Raw genomic sequence first — 18,461 nt, forward strand, 5'->3', positions numbered from 1 at the left:
TGTCGCAGCTTTGTCTTCTGAAGAACACTGCCGGCTTCAAACTCAAAGAACGAACGCACCAAAGCCCAGTCGCCTCCAAGCTTGCCACCAGGATCACGCCAAGAAGACACTTCATGTCTCACAATTTAGGATTTGATTTTTAGCTCCAACATATGAAAAAATCAAACCCTAGGGCACACTAGCAACTTTTGCTAAATTTCTCACCACCCTTCTTACAACTTTTGCCACTTAATTTCTCCTTGTCTTTTTTCTCAATTTTTTTCAAAATTTTTCTATGATTTCCACGTCCCTTCTCTCTGGTTTCAACCCAAAAACTCAACAGCAAAGCCATATGGGACGTCCCATTTAAATAAAAGACCAAGGGACGTGTCATGGAACCAAGGGGCGCCAACCTTTGCCATCCAACTTCCCACACGGTGAATTTAAAGGGACATGTCATGGGACTGTTGGGAATAGTGTCCCAAAGCCAATTGTCAGCCTGTTGATGGTTGTGCTAATTCTTATATTAGTATATGAATTATAAATAAATAAAAATTATTTTAGCATTTTTCATCGCAAATTGTTTCATCTTCTAATGAACTCCTGTGTTGTGATGAAGTCCTTAGGACTATTTAGACTCAACAAAAGAGGATTCGTCGTTTAGTCCTTAAACTGTTTGCGATCAAATGATACGTTGTTACCAAGGACAACAACGTTTATCAAGCATAGGTCGTTGTGTGCCATATGGGTTGGTTGTCCTCTTAACCAAGAAGTGTGGAGACACTGGTATGGCATACAGATGAGATGTAAGGGTACATCTGCACTGAACGTGACCGACTCCGGAGCTATTTCTGCTGTCAAGATTTGCTCCGATGGGATATGGGTATAAATGTCCCTCCGACCTGAGACCGCCACGGTGACTTGCAAGCAACTCACTGCACTTAGGCACTAGACTACCTGAATTTCTAATTCAGTGACGGAAGGATGGTGGGTGTAGTCAAGTACTTGACTTGTCGGTGTGTCAAGATCGGATTGACCACTCCAGTTCAGGAGCTGTGTACAGTCGTGTTTCAATTTAACAAAACCTTGGCCAGGGTAGTCCTAGTGAGGAGTCACAGGACTGTTTGAGTTGAGCACGATTCGGATGATCTAACCAGGGTTGACAGTTTAACCCTGAGTCGTCCTAAACACAGAGGTCAAAAGGGATGAATTATACAGTAACCATATTCACGTAGGTTCTAAGTGTTGCGATTGCGACTATTCGACCTATCCGGACGTCAGGTACCATTGCTAGATGGTCACTTCGATTAGTACAGAAATTGGTTCCTATGCTACCGACTTAGGTTTGAACCTGCGGGATCACACACACTAGAGGTTTCTATCTGATCTGATGGCTGATGAAGAGTCCTAATGCTCGTGGACTATGAGTCCTACGTGTTTGGGACTCTATGATCGAGAATCAGGATTCTCTGATCACGAGTTCCACATATTTTGGGTACCGAGGTCAAAAGTCCCACTGATTTGGGACTCTTCGATCAAAGTTTCATATCGATGGATTTTGATATCCGATTGCCATCGGATTTGGACTCAGTATTTATGAGAGGTTTAATTAGTGATTTGATCACTAATTAACTCAATTTGATTGAGTAATTATTTTTGGATCAAGTCCAATTGAATTGGATTCAGTTGGGTTTGATGTGATTAGGTTAAGTGTTGACCTAATCGTCGAAGTGGTTTGGTCCCTGATTTGATCAGGGGTTGGACTTACTCAATTCCTGATTTGATTAGGATTTTATTGAGCCTAATTAAGCCTAATTAAGTTGGATTTAATTTAATCTAATTGTGCTTAACCTATTTTAATTAGATTGGCTCAATTAGGTTCAAACCACCTTGACTTTTCTCCCTGTGCCACCTCACTTCTTCAGCACCCATTTGAATTCACGAGAAGCAACTTCTCGTGAATTTTCTCCCACGCAGAAGGCATCTCACGCCCACTCTTGTGCGCCAATTTTTGGATAAACTTGATTTGTTAGCCATTCAAATTCAAACGGTGTTTGAATTTGAATGGATAACTTATCCCTTGCGCCTTCTTGCTTATCCATCTTGTGCGCCACTTATCATACACGAGAAAGAGTTTCTCGTGAAATCTTTCCACGCACAAAGAAGCCACGCCCCTTCTCTTCTCACGCTCAGAGTGGATAGGGATAAGTTGGTTTGCATTTGAATTCAAATTCGATTTGAATTCAAGTGTGCAACCACTTATCTTTATCCTCTCATGCGGATAAGACACATCTTGGACTGTTTTAAAAGAGAGAGATGTGGGGCGTGCGTAGAATTTTTCTGAGAGAAAGAAGGGGGCGTACGGAAGCTTTCTGCGTGAGGTGAAGGTCCAAAACCTTCCGAGAGAAAAGAAACGAAAAGAAATAAAAGTGGACGCAGAGTTTTCTTGTGTACCCTAGGGTTTTGGCTTAGGGTTCGGGAAGTGAGAACGTAAGCTACGAGTGTTGTGAGCCCACCAAACTTCAGGGAGAGCATCATCCTCTCTACCACCTTTGCTGACGATCCAGAGCATCCGAGTCGGCAGACATCGATCGAAGGAGTTCGACCAACATCGGCCATCAAAAAGGTGCAGTCACGAACTAGCATTCGTGAGGATCCGATCAGACCGGGAGCTTCGTGTGGACGATCCGCAGAGGCCAGACACGCTGTGTGGCTGCGTTGCAACGATCAGACCCTTCCGACGGTGATCAGATTGCGGCGATCGACTACCCACACAAAGGTATTGTGTTCTGAACACATAACAGTAAATTGTTTACTGTTCCAATTTGAATTTCAAATTTAAATGCATGCATGCTATATATCATATTTAGATCCTAGTGTAGGGTAAACATATATTAATTAATTTAATTAATTAATAATTTTTGCTGTAAAATAATAATTTGAAAAAATTTTAAAATTACCATTTTACCCCTGCACTCAAATTTCGTTTCAAATGATATCAGAGCAGATTCTAAAATATGATATATATTTGCATGCGTAGATTAAGTTGTAATCTAAAAGTTTAAATTTGAAATTTGAAATTCCAAATTTGAAATTTGAATTTTGAAAGTTGTTCGAAATTCAAAATTCAAAAATTTAAAATTCAAAATTCAAAATTTAATTTTAAAATTTGAAATTCGAAATTCAAAATTCAAAATTTGAAATTCAAAATTTAAAATTTGAAATTTGATTGAAATTTCAAATTTGAAATTCAAAATTTAAAATTCAAAATTTGAAATTCAAAAATTTAAAATTTGAAATTTGAAATTTATTTGAAATTTGAAATTCAAAATTTAAAATTTGAAATTTGAAATTTGAAATTTAAATTTTGAAATTGGTATATTTAGATATAATCCAAGTAGCAAGTAATCTAATTGGGTTGGTTGCCATGGTCGTCCGATCATAGGAGAAAAATAGGGTTTAAAGGCCCTCTCCTCCCATTTGATGGGGTTCTCCTATGGGGGTAGAGATGCCGCTGTAATTATATCCCATGCAAATGAAGCAACGAAAGGACTTAATTGTAAAGATTCAATTGTAAAATTTATCATGAATGTGTTAGATTAGATCTAAAGGAATATTCATGATTTATTTTGATTGAGTTATTTTCTGTTATGTAATTAGCAATAGGATTGCTATTTATGAAATGTGCTGATCTATTTGTGAAATGAGTCAACATATTTGGTGAACAGAAAATAAAACCTTTCAAATTTAAAAATTATTTTCGAAATACCAAACCCTGACCCATCAGCCCAAATACTTAATTAAAAGAATTAAGTGTTGTCAAGTTGGTCTAGAATTGTGAATTAAGACCTAAGACAATTGCATAAACTTGTGGGTCAATGGGTTAAATGGACTAGGTCCGTAATTGAGTTAGACCTAAAGTTAGCTTAAAGAAATGGACTAAATTAGAGTAATTGGTCAAATCTAATCAAAAGTTGAATTAGTTTAGATCAAGGACACTCTAGACTCAACTCCAATAGTTGTAGTTGAATGGATCCATGTCTTTAACTAGACCAAGATGGACTTAATTCATGGCTACGCGGTGGAACCCTATTTACTAGATCAAATTAAAACTAATGAACCGGTTGGTGTCTAAGTTCGGCAGTTTGACCAGTGGTTCTTAAGTGGGAGCTACTCACATTGATTCGATCTCTAACGAGTTAATGGCATATCCCCACCACTAATCTCACTTACCTGGCCAACCTGGTGAGTTAGGTTTTGATTAGATCACTTGGTGATTAGGGCTCACCCATATCATTAGGTAAATCAGTGTGACTAATTTAGGTGCTCCTAATGCCGGCTTTAATTAAATCCTTTTTAATCTGACTTGGTGAAGTCAGTAGGAAGATTGAAATTAACTGGTTAATTTCTTCTCTTCTATCCTTTAATAAAATCCTTAAAAATTATTAGGTCCCTAAAATGATTAAGTTATAGTGATAACTAAGTCATAGCCTCCCATTAAGTGAGTGATAATGAGTCCATTAGTTTAATAATCACTGGAGGTCCAAAGGCACCAGACTAATGAAATTATCATTCATAGTATGATAATTTGGTTGAGTCTTTCTGATGGTGGTCAGGTTGGCCGGCCAAAGTCGGGCCTGATCATTTATTGATCCGATTCACCAAATCAAATCATGTTAATGGTTGGACCTAACCAGATCTTTTCAGTGGAGGCCAAAGCCTACTGATTAGGTTCTGGGGCAAAATAAATTACTAGTTGTTTAGAGAAACAACTGGTTATGAACCTATCCATAGATGCACATGGGTTGACCAACCAAAGTTGGGCTCGTGTGTAGTCTGTGTGGATTCTACTACCCCCTAAAGAATTAAAGTAATTTCTCGAATTGGAGGTTGAGACTACCAGTTCGTAAAAATATTGGGCGAAACTTTAGACTAAAGTCCAAATCTTTAGTATTAATAATTTATATACTAATAGAGGTCTGGTTTTCCTTTATGCAGCTATGGCCACTATCCTGTCGCTCCGGTCATTATTAGATAATGACAAGCACATGGGACCTAATTTCGATAGCTGGTATCGAAAATTGAAAATCGTTCTTGAGCATGAGCGGATTTTTTATGTAGTAACGGATCCGACACCTGAGGAGCCAGTCCCGAACGCTAGAGGACTGGTCCGAGACACTTACCATAAGTGGTTCAACGACTGCACCACCGTTCGATGCATAATGCTGGCGGCAATGAATGATGAGTTCAGCCGTAGGTTTAAGAACGCCCAGCCATAGGAGATGCTTCAAATGTTGAGCGACTCCTTTGGCACGTCTAACGATATTAAAAGGCACAAAATTAGTTATGCCATTTTCAATGCTCGGATGAGGGATGGGGCCTCAATCACCGATCATGTATTGTACATGATCGAAATGATTGAGCGCCTAAGTAAACTGGGCTTTCCCTTACACGAGCAGCTCGGTAAGGATGTGATCCTTAATTCTTTGCCCAAGTCCTTCCTCCCCTTCCTTACTCATTTTCGAATGACAAAGCCTGTAGTGAACTACCACAGCTTGTTGGGATTGCTGCAGAACTTTGAGAAGGACCACCAGCTCCATAAGGAGCCGGTGAATGTTGTGGAAGGGTCTTCTTCTGGTCGTCGACCCTTTGGGAAAGGGAAGAAGAACAAGAAGAAGAATAAGAAGGTGCAGTCGCATGCTGGGACGTCAGCACAGGGTCAGACCAAGAAGCGCAAGCCCGACCAGAGGCAGACGGAGTGCTTCTTTTACAAGTAGCAGGGGCACTGGAAGAGGAACTGTCCTCTATACATTACCTCCTTGGACCCGAACAGGCCGAAGAAGAAGCAAGGTAATTATATGATAACACCTTACAACTTTTTCATTTGTGATACTACTGCTTGGGTATTGGATACCTGAAGCCCTTATCATATTTGCAATTCAATGCAGGGTCTGCAGGTCAGTAGGAGATTTGATGACGACGAGAGGTTCCTGAACGTTGGAGATGGAAGCAAAGTTCCAGTTCTAGCTTTAGGAATCATGAACCTTGTAATCAATTCTCGTAATGTAATTCTAAGTGAATGTCATTATTGTCCAAGCTTTTTATTAAATATTATTTCTGTAAGCCTTTTGACCATGTACGGTTATGAATTTTTAATAAAAGAAAACGTTTGCAATATCATTTTGAATGGTGTTACAATGTTTGTTGGACAAATAAATAATGGAATTTACTTACTATCACAGCCTGCTAATGTGGTTCAAACCTCCGATAAACGTCCTAGAATAGATAATGTGTCAGAAGTCTACCTTTGGCACTGTAAGCTAGGTCATATCAATAAGAACAGGATAAACAAGTTGGCTCAAGAAGAAATTCTTGAAGTTGGTGATTGTGAATCACTTGCAACCTGTGAGTCTTGTCTTTTTGGGAAAATGACCAAGTCACCTTTTACTGGAAAAGGTGAGCGAGCCAGTGAACTCTTGGGTCTGGTACATTCTGATGTATATGGATCCATGAGCTCAAGTGCAAGAAGTGGATATTTTTACTTCATAACCTTCACAGACGACCTATCGAGGTATGGGTATGTCTACTTAATCAAGCATAAGTCGGAGTCGTTTGAAATGTTCAAACTATTCCGAAATGAGGTAGAAAAATAAACTGCGAAATGTATTAAAACTCTTCGATCTGATCGAGGTGAATACCTTTCCAATAATTTTCTGACATATCTTGGGGAGAATTGAATTCTCTCTCAGTGGACTCCTCCTGAAACACCACAGCATAATGGTGTGTCTGAAAGGAGGAATTGGACCTTGTTGGATATGGTTCGATCCATGATGAGGTTTGCTGGTCTGCCGATTTCCCTCTGGGGATATGCACTCGAATCGACTTGTTACCTTCTAAATAGGGTTCCGAATAAGTCTGTAACCAAAACGCCATATAAGATATGGATAGGACGTAAGCCAGTACTCTCGCACCTTAGGGTTTGGGGGTGTCCGACTTATGTTAAACGTTTAATTACGGACAAACTTGGACCTAGGTCTGACAAGTGTAATTTCATAGGATACCCAAAAGAGACCAAAGGGTATTATTTCTACCTAGCAGATGAGCAAAAAGTGTTTATCAGCCTTAAGGCAATCTTTTTGGAAAAGGAGTTCCTTGGTGAAGGGACTGTTGCCTCTAAGGTCGAACTTGAGGAAGTTCGGCAAGTGAAAAAATCGACACAAGTAGCTGAACCTGAACCGGATTTGGTTAGATCAGATCCGGAGCCCATTGTTTCTGCACCCTTAAGGCGATCTGGTAGAGTACCACGTCAACCGGACAGATACTATGATTTCTTGATCCGAGACGGCGATCCTGTCGAACTTGATGAAAACGATGAGGATCCGATCATCTACATGGATGCAATGCAGAGACCTGACTCTGAGAAATGGCTAGAGGCCATGAAATCCGAAATTGAGTCCATGAAGGTCAACGATGTGTGGACATTAGTTGACCCACCCGAAAGAGTAAAATCCATAGTGTAAGTGGGTCTTCAAGAGGAAGAGGGGTGCAGACGGAAAGGTGGAAACCTATAAAGCCCGTCTGATTGCCAAGGGATATCGTCAACGTTATGGTATAGACTATGACGAGACGTTCTCCTGTGGCAATGCTCAAATCCATTCGGATTATACTTGCGATAGCTGCCCATCTGGACTATGAAATCTGGCAGATGGATGTGAAGACAGCTTTTCTAAACGGAGAGCTGGACGAAGAAGTGTATATGATACAACCTGAAGGGTTCATATCCACAGATGAGTCTAAGGTGTGCAGGCTACAAAGGTCCATTTATGGACTTAAGCAGGCATCCCGGAGTTGGAACATACGTTTTGATAGGACGATCAAGACGTATGGCTTCGTTAAGAACGGAGAAGAGCCCTGCATTTATAAGTGGGCTAATGGTCCAGTAGTGATATTTCTTGTATTGTATATGGATGACATTCTCTTAATCGGGAATGATGTCCCTGCATTACAGGGAATAAAGATTTGACTGTCGTCATAGTTCTCCATGAATGATCTAGGAGAAGCTTCCTATATCCTAGAAATGAGGATCTATAGGGATAGATCTAAAAGGTTGCTTGGCTTATCCCAGTCCACGTACATTGATACTATACTGAAGAGGTTCAGCATGGAGAATTCCAAGAAAAGCTATCTATCGATAGGCCATTAAATTTCTCTCGAAGAGGGATTGTCCGACAACACCTCAAGAGAGAGAGCGTATGGATAGAATTCCATATGCTTCGGCAGTGGGATCTATCATGTACGCCATAACATGTACACGACCAGATGTTGCATACTCACTAGGAGTAGTGAGTAGATACCAATCTGATCCAAGGGAGAATCACTGGAAGGTTGTTAAAACCATCCTGAAGTATTTAAGAAATACTAAGGACCAGTGGCTTGTTTATGGTGAATCGGACTTGAGACTTATAGGGTTTACAGACTCTAGTTTCCAATCTGATCACGATAACAGCAAGTGTCGGGATTTATTTTTACCCTTAATGGTGGGGCTGTCTGTTGGAAAAGTTCCAAGCAGCACACTGTGGCTGATTCAGTTTGCGAGGCGGAGTATGTCGCTGCATCAGATGCTGCCAAAGAAGCGGTGTGGCTAAGAAAATTCATCACCGAGCTCGGAGTAGCACCCTCCCTTGTTGGTCCAGTTCTGCTCTACTGTGACAGCTCTGGAGCCATTGCTCAGGCGAAGGAACCAAAGGCACACCAGCGGACGAAGCATATTCTGCGCCGCTACCATCTCATCCAGAAAATCATGGATCGAGGTGACGTCGACCTTCAAAAAATCGACGGGAAGGAGAACCTGGCCGACCCATTCACTAAAGCCATTGCGGTGGAGTTCGACGACTTCAAGTCAAAGATGGGTATTAGATACTGCACCGATTGGCTTTAGGCCAAGTGGAAGATTATTGAGATAGTGTCCCAAAACCAATCGTCAGCCTGTTGACGGTTGTGCTAATTCTTGTATTAGTATATGAATTATAAATAAATAAAAATTATTTTGGCATTTTTTATCACAAATTGTTTCTTCTAATGAACTCATGTGTTGTGGTGAAGTCCTTAGAACTATTTAGACTCGACAAAGGAATTTGTCGTTTATTCCTTAAACCTATTTGCGACCAAATGATACGTTACTAAGGACAACAACGTTTATCAAGCATAGGTCGTTGTGTGCCATATGGGTTGGTTGTCCTCTTAACCAAGGAGTGTGGAGACACTGGTATGGCATACAGGTGAGATGTAAGGGTACATCTGCACTGAACGTGATCGACTCCGGAGCTATTTCTGCTGTCAAGATTTGCTCCGATGGGATATGAGTATAAATGTCCCTCCGACCTGAGACCGCCACGGTGACTTGCAAGCAACTCACTGCACTTAGGCACTAGACTACCTGAATTTCTAACTCAGTGACGGAAGGATGCTGGGTGTAGTCAAGTACTTGACTTGTCGGTGTGTGTGTCAAGATGGGATTGACCACTCCAGTTCAGGAGCTGTGTACAGTCGTGTTTCAATTTAGCAAAACCTTGGCCAGGGTAGTCCTAGTGAGGAGTCACAGGACTGTATGAGTTGAGCACGATTCGGATGATCTAACCAGGGTTGACAGTTTAACCCTGAGTCGTCCTAAACACGGGTCAAAAGGGATGAATTATACAGTAACCATATTCACGTAGGTTCTGAGTATTGCGATTGCGACTATTCGACCTATGCGGATGTCGGGTACCATTGCTAGATGGTCACTTCGATTAGTACAGGAATTGGTTCCTGTGCTATCGACTTAGGTTCGAACCTGCGGGGTCACACACATTAGAGGTTCCTATCTGATCTGATGGCTGATGAAGAGTCCTAATACTCGTGGACTATGAGTCCTACGTGTCTGGGACTCTATGATCGAGAATCGGAATCTCTGATCACGAGTTCCACACATTTTGGATACCGGGGTTAAGAGTCCCACTGATTTGGGACTCTTCGATCAAAGTTTCATATCGATGGACTTTGATATCCGATTGTCCATCGGATTTGGACTCAGTATTTATGAGAGGTTTAATTAGTGATTTGATCACTAATTAACTCAATTTGATTGAGTAATTATTTTTGAATCAAGTCCAATTGAATTGGATTCAATTGGATTTGATCCGATTAGGTTAAGTGTTGACCTAATCGTCGAAGTGGTTTGGTCTCTGATTTGATCAGGGTTGGCTTACTCAATTCCTGATTTGATTAGGATTTTATTGAGCCTAATTAAATCTAATTAAGTTGGGTTTAATTTAATCTAATTGTGCTTAACTTATTCTAATTAGGTTGGCTCAATTAGATTCAAACCACCTTGACTTTTCTCCCTGCGCCACCTCACTTCTTCAGCGCCCATTTGAATTCACGAGAAGCAACTTCTCGTGAATTTTCTCCCACGCAGAAGGCATCTCACGCCCACTCGTGTGCCAATTTTTGGATAAACTTGATTTGTTAGCCATTCAAATTCAAACGGTGTTTGAATTTGAATGGATAACTTATCCCTTGCGCCTTCTTGCTTATCCATCTTGTGCGCCACTTATCATACACGAGAAAGAGTTTCTCGTGAAATCTTTCCACGCACAAAGAAGCCACGCCCCTTCTCTTCTCACGCCCAGAGTGGATAGGGATGAGTTGGTTTGCATTTGAATTCAAATTCGATTTGAATTCAAGTGTACAACCACTTATCTTTATCCTCTCACGCGGATAAGACACGTCTTGGACTGTTTTAAAAGAGAAAGAGATGTGGACGTGCGTAGAATTTTTCTGAGAGAAAGAAGGGGGCGTGAGAAAGCTTTCTGCGTGAGGTGAAGGTCCAAAACCTTCCGAGAGAAAAAATGAAAAGAAATAAAAGTGGACGCAGAGTTTTCTTGTGTACCCTAGGATTTTGGCTTAGGGTTCGGAAAGTGAGAACGTGAGCTACTAGTGTCGTGAGCCCACCAAACTTCAGGGAGAGCATCATCAACCTCTCTACCACCTTTGCTGACGATCCGGAGCGTCCGAGTCGGCAGACATCGATCGAAGGAGTTCGATCAACATCGGCCATCAAAAAGGTGCAGTCACGAACTAGCATTCGTGAGCCGATCAGACCGGGAGCTTCATGTAGACGATCTGCAGAGACCAGACACGCTGTGGCTGCATTGCGATGATCAGACCCTCCCGACGGTGATCAGATTGCGGCGATCGACTACCCGCACAAAGGTATTGTGTTCTGAACACATAACAGTAAATTGTTTACTGTTCAAATTTGAATTTCAAATTTAAATGCATGCATGCTATATATCATATTTAGATCCTAGTATAGGGTAAACATATATTAATTAATTAGATTAATTAATAATTTTCTCTGTAAAATAGTAATTTGAAAAAGTTTTAAAATTACCATTTTACCCCTGCACTTAAATTTCGTTTCAGGGACCAAGGGGTGCCAACCTTTGCCGCTCCAACTTCTCACACGGTGAATAAATTCATCGTGTGAAATTATGGCACAATAGAGCCTTCACACAGAAGGACTCCCTCTTCTGCGTGCCATAAAAATCTAATTTAATTTTGGTGACAAATCAAAGGACTTTCGATTTATCATTTAAGGCAACGCATTAAGATAAGTTCTTTCTTTAAGGACTCTCCATCTTCACACGATAAAATGAGTGGGGCAGCATTTATTTTTTGGACGTGGCTTCTAATGGGCACAGAGAAGTCCTTCACTTGAAACTGTTGCAAGTTAGGTAGGAAACCAATTAAGATAGACCCAATCCCATTAGGTCAAAGACAACTGGTCTAGGTTAGCTCAAACACTTTGATCTAAACCAATTTAGAAACTTGGGTTAATACAATGTGCTAGCATATCAAATTAACCCATAGAATTTACATTAAACTCTAATTAAATCAGATCAAGGCCAAATCCCAAAGTATACGACTCATTGGGTTCCAAATCTAACCAGCAGTAGACCAAGACTTTCGACGTAATCCTAATATGATGAGCTTGGTCATCCAAAGAGTCCCAAGCAACTTAGACTCTTCCAAATTGATTCCAGAATTAAACTCTTTTAATTCTGATGAATCCACAAGTTAAGATTGACGTCTAGCAACGTGTCATAACTATCCGAAAGATTTGAAATTTTGATGAAAAATTATCAAAATATCCTTCAGTGGTAAGTTACTATGTAATTCAATCCTTCAGTCAAACAATATCTCAGATGAGCCGTAGACATGAAAATATATCAAACCCAATCACTTATCTTTATATATCTCGATCTGAAGACGATGATTCAGTTGATGATACATTAGAAACTCTTTTCTAATTATCATCCTGCTTTGGCCAAAGACTTCCAAATCATCGACCTATGAGATCACATAGGATGTTCGCTCCCCTTATTAGGAGTGACTGATCCCTTATTGATCACTCATAACCTCCATGCACACTTCACCACATCCAGAACACTCCATACAAGGATCAAAAAATCTAGGAAGTGAATCAAAATATGGATCCATGTACACAAGGTACCATGATGATCTCAGATCAAAAAATCACTTACACAACTCCCACTAGAGAATCATCAGTTGACATGTAAATAAGACTCCATCTGATATTCTCTCATAGGTCTATTCAGTGAACTCATTCTCTAATGAGCACACATATCCTTGTATTAGTATCACCACACAAGTGGTTGTGAGATCAACCACCCTCTTTTCTGAGCATACATAGGACATGCCAGTCTTTCCGGTATCATTAATCCCTGACTCAATGAACCAATGACTAGGAATGTTTTAAGTCATGGCTATCATGGATTTAGATATTACTGGCGTGATCTTATCACGGCCTTAAAATCATTGTCCAAACCTATGAGGTTCATTATAATCTTAAAACAGTAAGATACAGCATACAATGAATCAAAAATATCTATTTTATTAATAATATAAATGTCAATTACATGAGCTTGAAAGATAAATTATAATAAACACCCTATCATATCCCATATGCAATTGGTTTGTAGGACATTATTCTTTCACTCCTAACATATTAAGCCCTACTTCTCTTTAATACTCTTGGAACAATAGTAATCTTACTAATTAGCTTCTTTGTGAAAAATTCCATTAGGAACTAAATTCTTTTAATTCTTCGCATGAATGTAAACATGTATTTTTTTCTGAGATAGAGGATCATTTCATCATATATTGCAACAAAGTATCATAATTCAATGTGTCAAACCTGAAGCATCTGCATTAATTTTGGATGCTGTTCCAAAAGTTGACATAGCTTATCCCGATCACTTAAGAGAGTCTGTCAAAAACAAACCAAAGAGAATTGGAATAAGAAAAGATGTCAGTCAACATAAATGACTTGCAGAACATATCTCATACATTAAAGTCAGCAAACTATATACGAGACAAACCTGAATGGCTTCAGGTGAAGAAAAGTACTGCTGCAAAGTCATTACTGACTCTTTCTGCTGCTGAGGTACACTATCTACTTGAAGATTTTGATTTTGCAGTTGAGCTTGCTCGAGCATTGGCTGCAGAGGTTGCAAAAGGGACTCCTGCTGTTGGGTTTCATAATAAAATTGTAACTGGGGAATAGGGAGGTGCTGTGGAATCTGCAAGGGATTAACCTGTACTTGGATAGAGCTTTGTTGAATTGGCATAACTTGTTCAGAATGTGGTTGTGAAACCTGTAACGGAGGTCCCATGTGCTGAAGCTGAAGACGTGGTAGCTGGGGAGGAGGTGGTGGTGGTGGTCGGGGTTGCATTGATTGAACACTAGTCTGAGAACTAGGGACAAGCTGTGAAAGAATCGATGAGTTCTGTCCATGTTGCAGGGTAGGTGCACTAAACAATGTTCCAGGTACAGAAGCCGGCCTACTTATCAGCAAAGTTGATGTAAATGCCGGTAACGAGTAAGAAGCTATGCTTGCTCCTGGTGTAGAAAAAATTCCTAAACTGGTATCATTTATAGGAGTCGAAGGTGGAGTGAACTGGGCTGCAACACTTCCCTGATTATACAATGAAGCCTGCGATCCAGAAATAGTTGTCGGGGAATGGGTAATTGGAGTTGAAAATGGTGGTGGCAGAGGGGGAAGCGGAGGCATTGGATGCGCAGATGTAGTGGAAATAACAGTCTCCATATGTAACCTACTGCCTGAAACCGAATTCCATGAGAGCTTTGGGTCCAGAACAGGCTGGGCATTTGAAGAAGAACAGTTGCCAGTGGATAAATAATTCTCTGACTGAAGCTGCAATTCAAAGAAAGAAATTCACCACTTCTGAAAAAAATGCAGATGGCATGACTCAACGCAACAAAATTGAAAAAATCCAAAAGAAAGGCTTTTCTCTCTTACATTGAGAGCTCTAACTGTATTAGGGCCATTGAAATCAAATGCTTGCAGTGGATATCCTGAAGGAAGTGGTGGTTGTACATCTCGGACAATGTTTATGTAAGGCAAAGAGTGACCTTGCACAGGTTCAGCAGTTTGAGACAGCACTGAAGAGAAAGCTGAAGGGGGCATTGGAGGCAAAGGTGGCTGGCTATTGGGAAGTTTCTGTTCACCGTACCCTTGAGATCCAGCGGTTGAACAACTGTCAGCAGTCTTCTGTGGGCTGTCCCTATGATATAGACTAGATGGTGGCAACGGTTGAACAGATGATGAGCCAGAACAAACACTAACAAAGTGTGAAGGGAAACTGGTAAGATTTGCTGAGGGCTGTGCATCAAAACCCTTTGATCGAGGAACAGGAGAAACATATTTTGACTCCTCAGATTGCTCGTGGAAGGATGTCTTGTCCGCTGCTGTCAATCTCATGTGTTTCTCTGAAGAAAATTGTTGAGCCACTGGTATTTCAGACTGAGAAATATACCGTCTCAAAAGAATATCTGAATGTGAACCTCCATCTTCAGATGCTGGTGATGTGCCTAATCGAGAAAATCGAGAATTTTCATTTGCATCTCCTTCAGTCTCCTCAACTATTGAACCTGGAGAACTCTCCCCAATGATGAGAGGGGACTGCAAATTATTGTCAGGTTGAGGAAATGGCAGTCTATCATCAGATTCTGATTCCTCATCAAAGACAATATCTATCTCCTGATCGTCATCAAGATCAGTCTTTAACTGCTGAGGTTTATCCAACTTAACAGGAACATTGTCATTTCCAAGGGCCATATTCTTAATTTGTGATGCATCTCCAACTGCAACACCCATGGGATTTTGGCGCTCCCTTTGCCTGGCCATAAACTCATCCACATGAATTGATGGAGGCCTTCCACTCGTAGATGTCCCACGCTGAGAAGAACTAACAATATTTGATCCACTACTTGCACCATCAATATTTCTCTCTCTGGCAACATAATCATCAACATGCATGGAAGGTGGTCTGCTTGTGTTAGGCTTCCTCTGACGAAAGGTGTCTCTACGTGTAGGGCCAGAAGCAACATTGGTTGCAATCAACCCTCGAGAAAACACATTTGATCCAATAGCTTCAGAACCTGTATTGTCCCGTACACATCTACCAGAGCCCTCTACTGATGCCAGTTTCCTCCTTGCAGATAAAGCCGGCACCAATCGTCTGTCAAGAGAAGAATCGGGACACTCCCACACAAACTTCTCAGCAAATCCTTCAAGCAAGTCTTGATTGCCAGCTTTTTCATCTTCTTTTAACTTCCAGACATTGGAAAGGGATAATGCAGCATCATTGTCTGATAACAACATGGTCAAAGATTGCATCAACTGGGATGTCAAAAAAATGGATGGAACAACATCAATGGAGGAATGAGAACCTTCGCTTAGAACAGTGCCTCCTGACATGGATGATGAACCAGTAGGGCTCTGCAGCAGAAACAACATGGAATCTAAAGACTCCTTAACCTGTAAAATGAACTAACTTTATCTTCCAAACTCAAATAATAACAACATGCAAGAAAAGAAAGCATAAATCATACCCGATGCAAATCGATCTTCCCAATTGTAGTAGTTAAATTCTCATCCTCGCTAATCCTCTGCTCTAATTTTTGTATCAAATCAAGCACATCATTTGACTTTTTATCAGAAGAAATTGCAGCACCACCCACATCATTCAAAAGCCCAAAAAGGCACTTCAATATCGAGATTCCATCCAAACTGTTAAGCAAATTTCATAATGTGATTTAACATTTGAAAAAACAATGTGTTGCCATATGTTATTGAAATACTTGGTCATGAGGAAAACCAGTGTTTCATGGACATGCATACAAGAAGCAGAGTTTTGGACACGCATCCAAGTATTTGACTCAGCAGGAGGGAAAAGGGAGATACCAAGATATGATAACACATATATTTAACTAAATTATATATTTATACCTTTAAACATTATGTGTTTAAACATAAAAAGAAAATATTAAAAAATATTGTTTGTTAAGATCTTTTAATATTATATGTTTTCTATTCAAACGTCCCAATTAACTCAAGGATAAAAGAAACATAATACATTGTGAAGTTGTTTCAACACCTACGTCCTAGACCAATCTTGAAAAAGAACTACTTAAGCCTTATATCAAATTAGAGGATAAAACTCATTGTCGGAGGAGTTCAACTCCCTTCCAATCTTTAAAAGTCGTCCAAAGAGCTTCATACATATCCAGGTATCCAATATATATCCAACTATGACATGTATCCAGCACTAATTGTTTTTATTGGAGCTGGAAGTGAGTGTCCAGGTAACACTAGAAAAAATTGATTCTATCGTGTAAACAGATTAAAAAAATTAAATACAATTCTTAAATACTTCACAGTGAAAGGTTCAGAACTACAATAATATACAAGAGAATTGCAAGCATAAATTTTTCTCGGAATACATTATGAGAATATACACAGATATCTTAGCCTAGAACATAAGGTGTGATGTTAGTTGACCTAATGGGGAGACCTAATTGACCCCTAGTATATATTGCACAGGTTAGTAATTGGAGCATTTTGTTTCTTTTATCAGTGCAATGACTGCACAAAAGAAGCAACAGAAACCAAATCCTAGATGTGCCCCTATGCTGCTCTACATCCATCCAGAACATGGAGGATTTTTTAACTTTCACTATTAGGACCAACTTCTTAAATACATCATCAATGTATTACACTCTATCACAAAAATTATTCACAAATTAACATCCATATGTATGGGAGGCAAAGGATAAAGAAAATCGTCATAACTTGACACCAAAAATGTCATTATGCAAAGATAGTTCACTAGTCTTATAGAACAGGCCAACAAACAAATTATCAAGAAATAATGTATTAAAGATTTTGTTTTTAAATTTAACAATAAAGCATTTCTTTTGTTCAAATTGAACAACACTAGAGTATAAGAACAAACCCTGCAGATAGTTAACCCAGCATTTCTTTTGTTCAAATTGAACAGAACTGGAGTGTAAGAAAAAAACCTGCAGTCTGCAGATAGCTAACCCAGCATAAATCTTTTTCATTAATGTATCTTTTTACAATATTCTAGAACGCCCAAGTAAATAATTCCAGCATTGCATCAGAATTCATCAGCTTTTCATATTTTTATTAATCCAGCTCTCTTCAACTGTCAAATTAGTTTCAATACGAATAGGTTAACCACTTTCTGAATCAGGTTCAACTTCGTGGCTGTTAGGAGTCATGTAAGTGGAGCTCCATGCAGCTCAAGTTACACATGTGGACCAACCCTATTGTTTGGATGCATACAACCCAAATTGCACTGTAAATTGAGTTTCTCATTGGTCTACAACACAGAGCTATCTTGTGGTAGGTAAACTCACGGTTAGAATGGCCATAAGACAAGTTGCACCCACATAGATAGGTATTTTAGTTAAACAATAAAAAGATTTTCTTTCTATTCTATCTCAACTAGGTATCTTTTTTTTTTTTTTTTTTAAAAAAAAAAGCTCCTCACCACCAACAGCTCCAATGCTGACCTCTTCTAGAACACTTACATCTTGACGTATGTCAAATGCTCTAACCTAGTGTCCACTTGCAACATGTTCAATGGAGCAGGGATTCAAATCCTAACGGGACATCCTGTGGGATATCAAGATGAGGTACCATCCCATGTGTTGGGACAAGACCGTCCCGCTAGCATCCCAATCGAGATGCCTTTGGACATCCTCTGTCCCAAGTGTTGAGACGGAGCGGGACGGTGACGCATTCCGTTCTATGGGAAAATCAGGACAACCCTGTCTCACGGGATTTAAAACCTTGCGATGGAATGTCAATTAGAGATGCTCTTTTCCAAAAACTCTCCTCCAAATACAACTACAACTTAAGTTGCAATGTAACTTAAGTTGCAATGCAATTTCAACTGCAGGGCTCCAAACAGCCCTTTTTTGTTGTCAATGGCAAAAGCATACCTTTATTTTTCTATGCAGCCATGTGACTTCAATCCTTACTCTCTATATAGTTTCTTCCATGTCAACCAAAATCTGCTACTCA

At 39.9% G+C, this 18,461-nt stretch overlaps 1 protein-coding gene across 10 annotated transcripts in view; it reads right to left on the reverse strand.

Moving 5' to 3' along the window:
* Window positions 1-18,461, reverse strand: part of LOC105035049 (protein virilizer homolog) — a 115,949-nt gene that overhangs the window by 13,710 nt on the left and 83,778 nt on the right. For 7 of the 10 annotated variants that reach the window (XM_073251726.1, XM_073251724.1, XM_073251722.1 and 4 more), the window contains 5 exons: window positions 15,962-16,139; window positions 15,800-15,887; window positions 14,367-15,718; window positions 13,425-14,261; window positions 13,241-13,312 (listed from right to left, as the gene is read on the reverse strand). In XM_073251726.1, coding sequence (XP_073107827.1) covers window positions 13,241-13,312; window positions 13,425-14,261; window positions 14,367-15,718; window positions 15,800-15,887; window positions 15,962-16,139 — 2,527 coding nt within the window. The remainder of the gene's footprint in view (window positions 1-13,240; window positions 13,313-13,424; window positions 14,262-14,366; window positions 15,719-15,799; window positions 15,888-15,961; window positions 16,140-18,461) is intronic. The other 3 variants (XM_073251729.1, XM_073251730.1, XM_073251728.1) reach the window with 3 other exon arrangements.

Source organism: Elaeis guineensis, chromosome 2, assembly GCF_000442705.2.
Source record: "Elaeis guineensis isolate ETL-2024a chromosome 2, EG11, whole genome shotgun sequence".
Taxonomy (NCBI): domain Eukaryota; kingdom Viridiplantae; phylum Streptophyta; class Magnoliopsida; order Arecales; family Arecaceae; genus Elaeis; species Elaeis guineensis.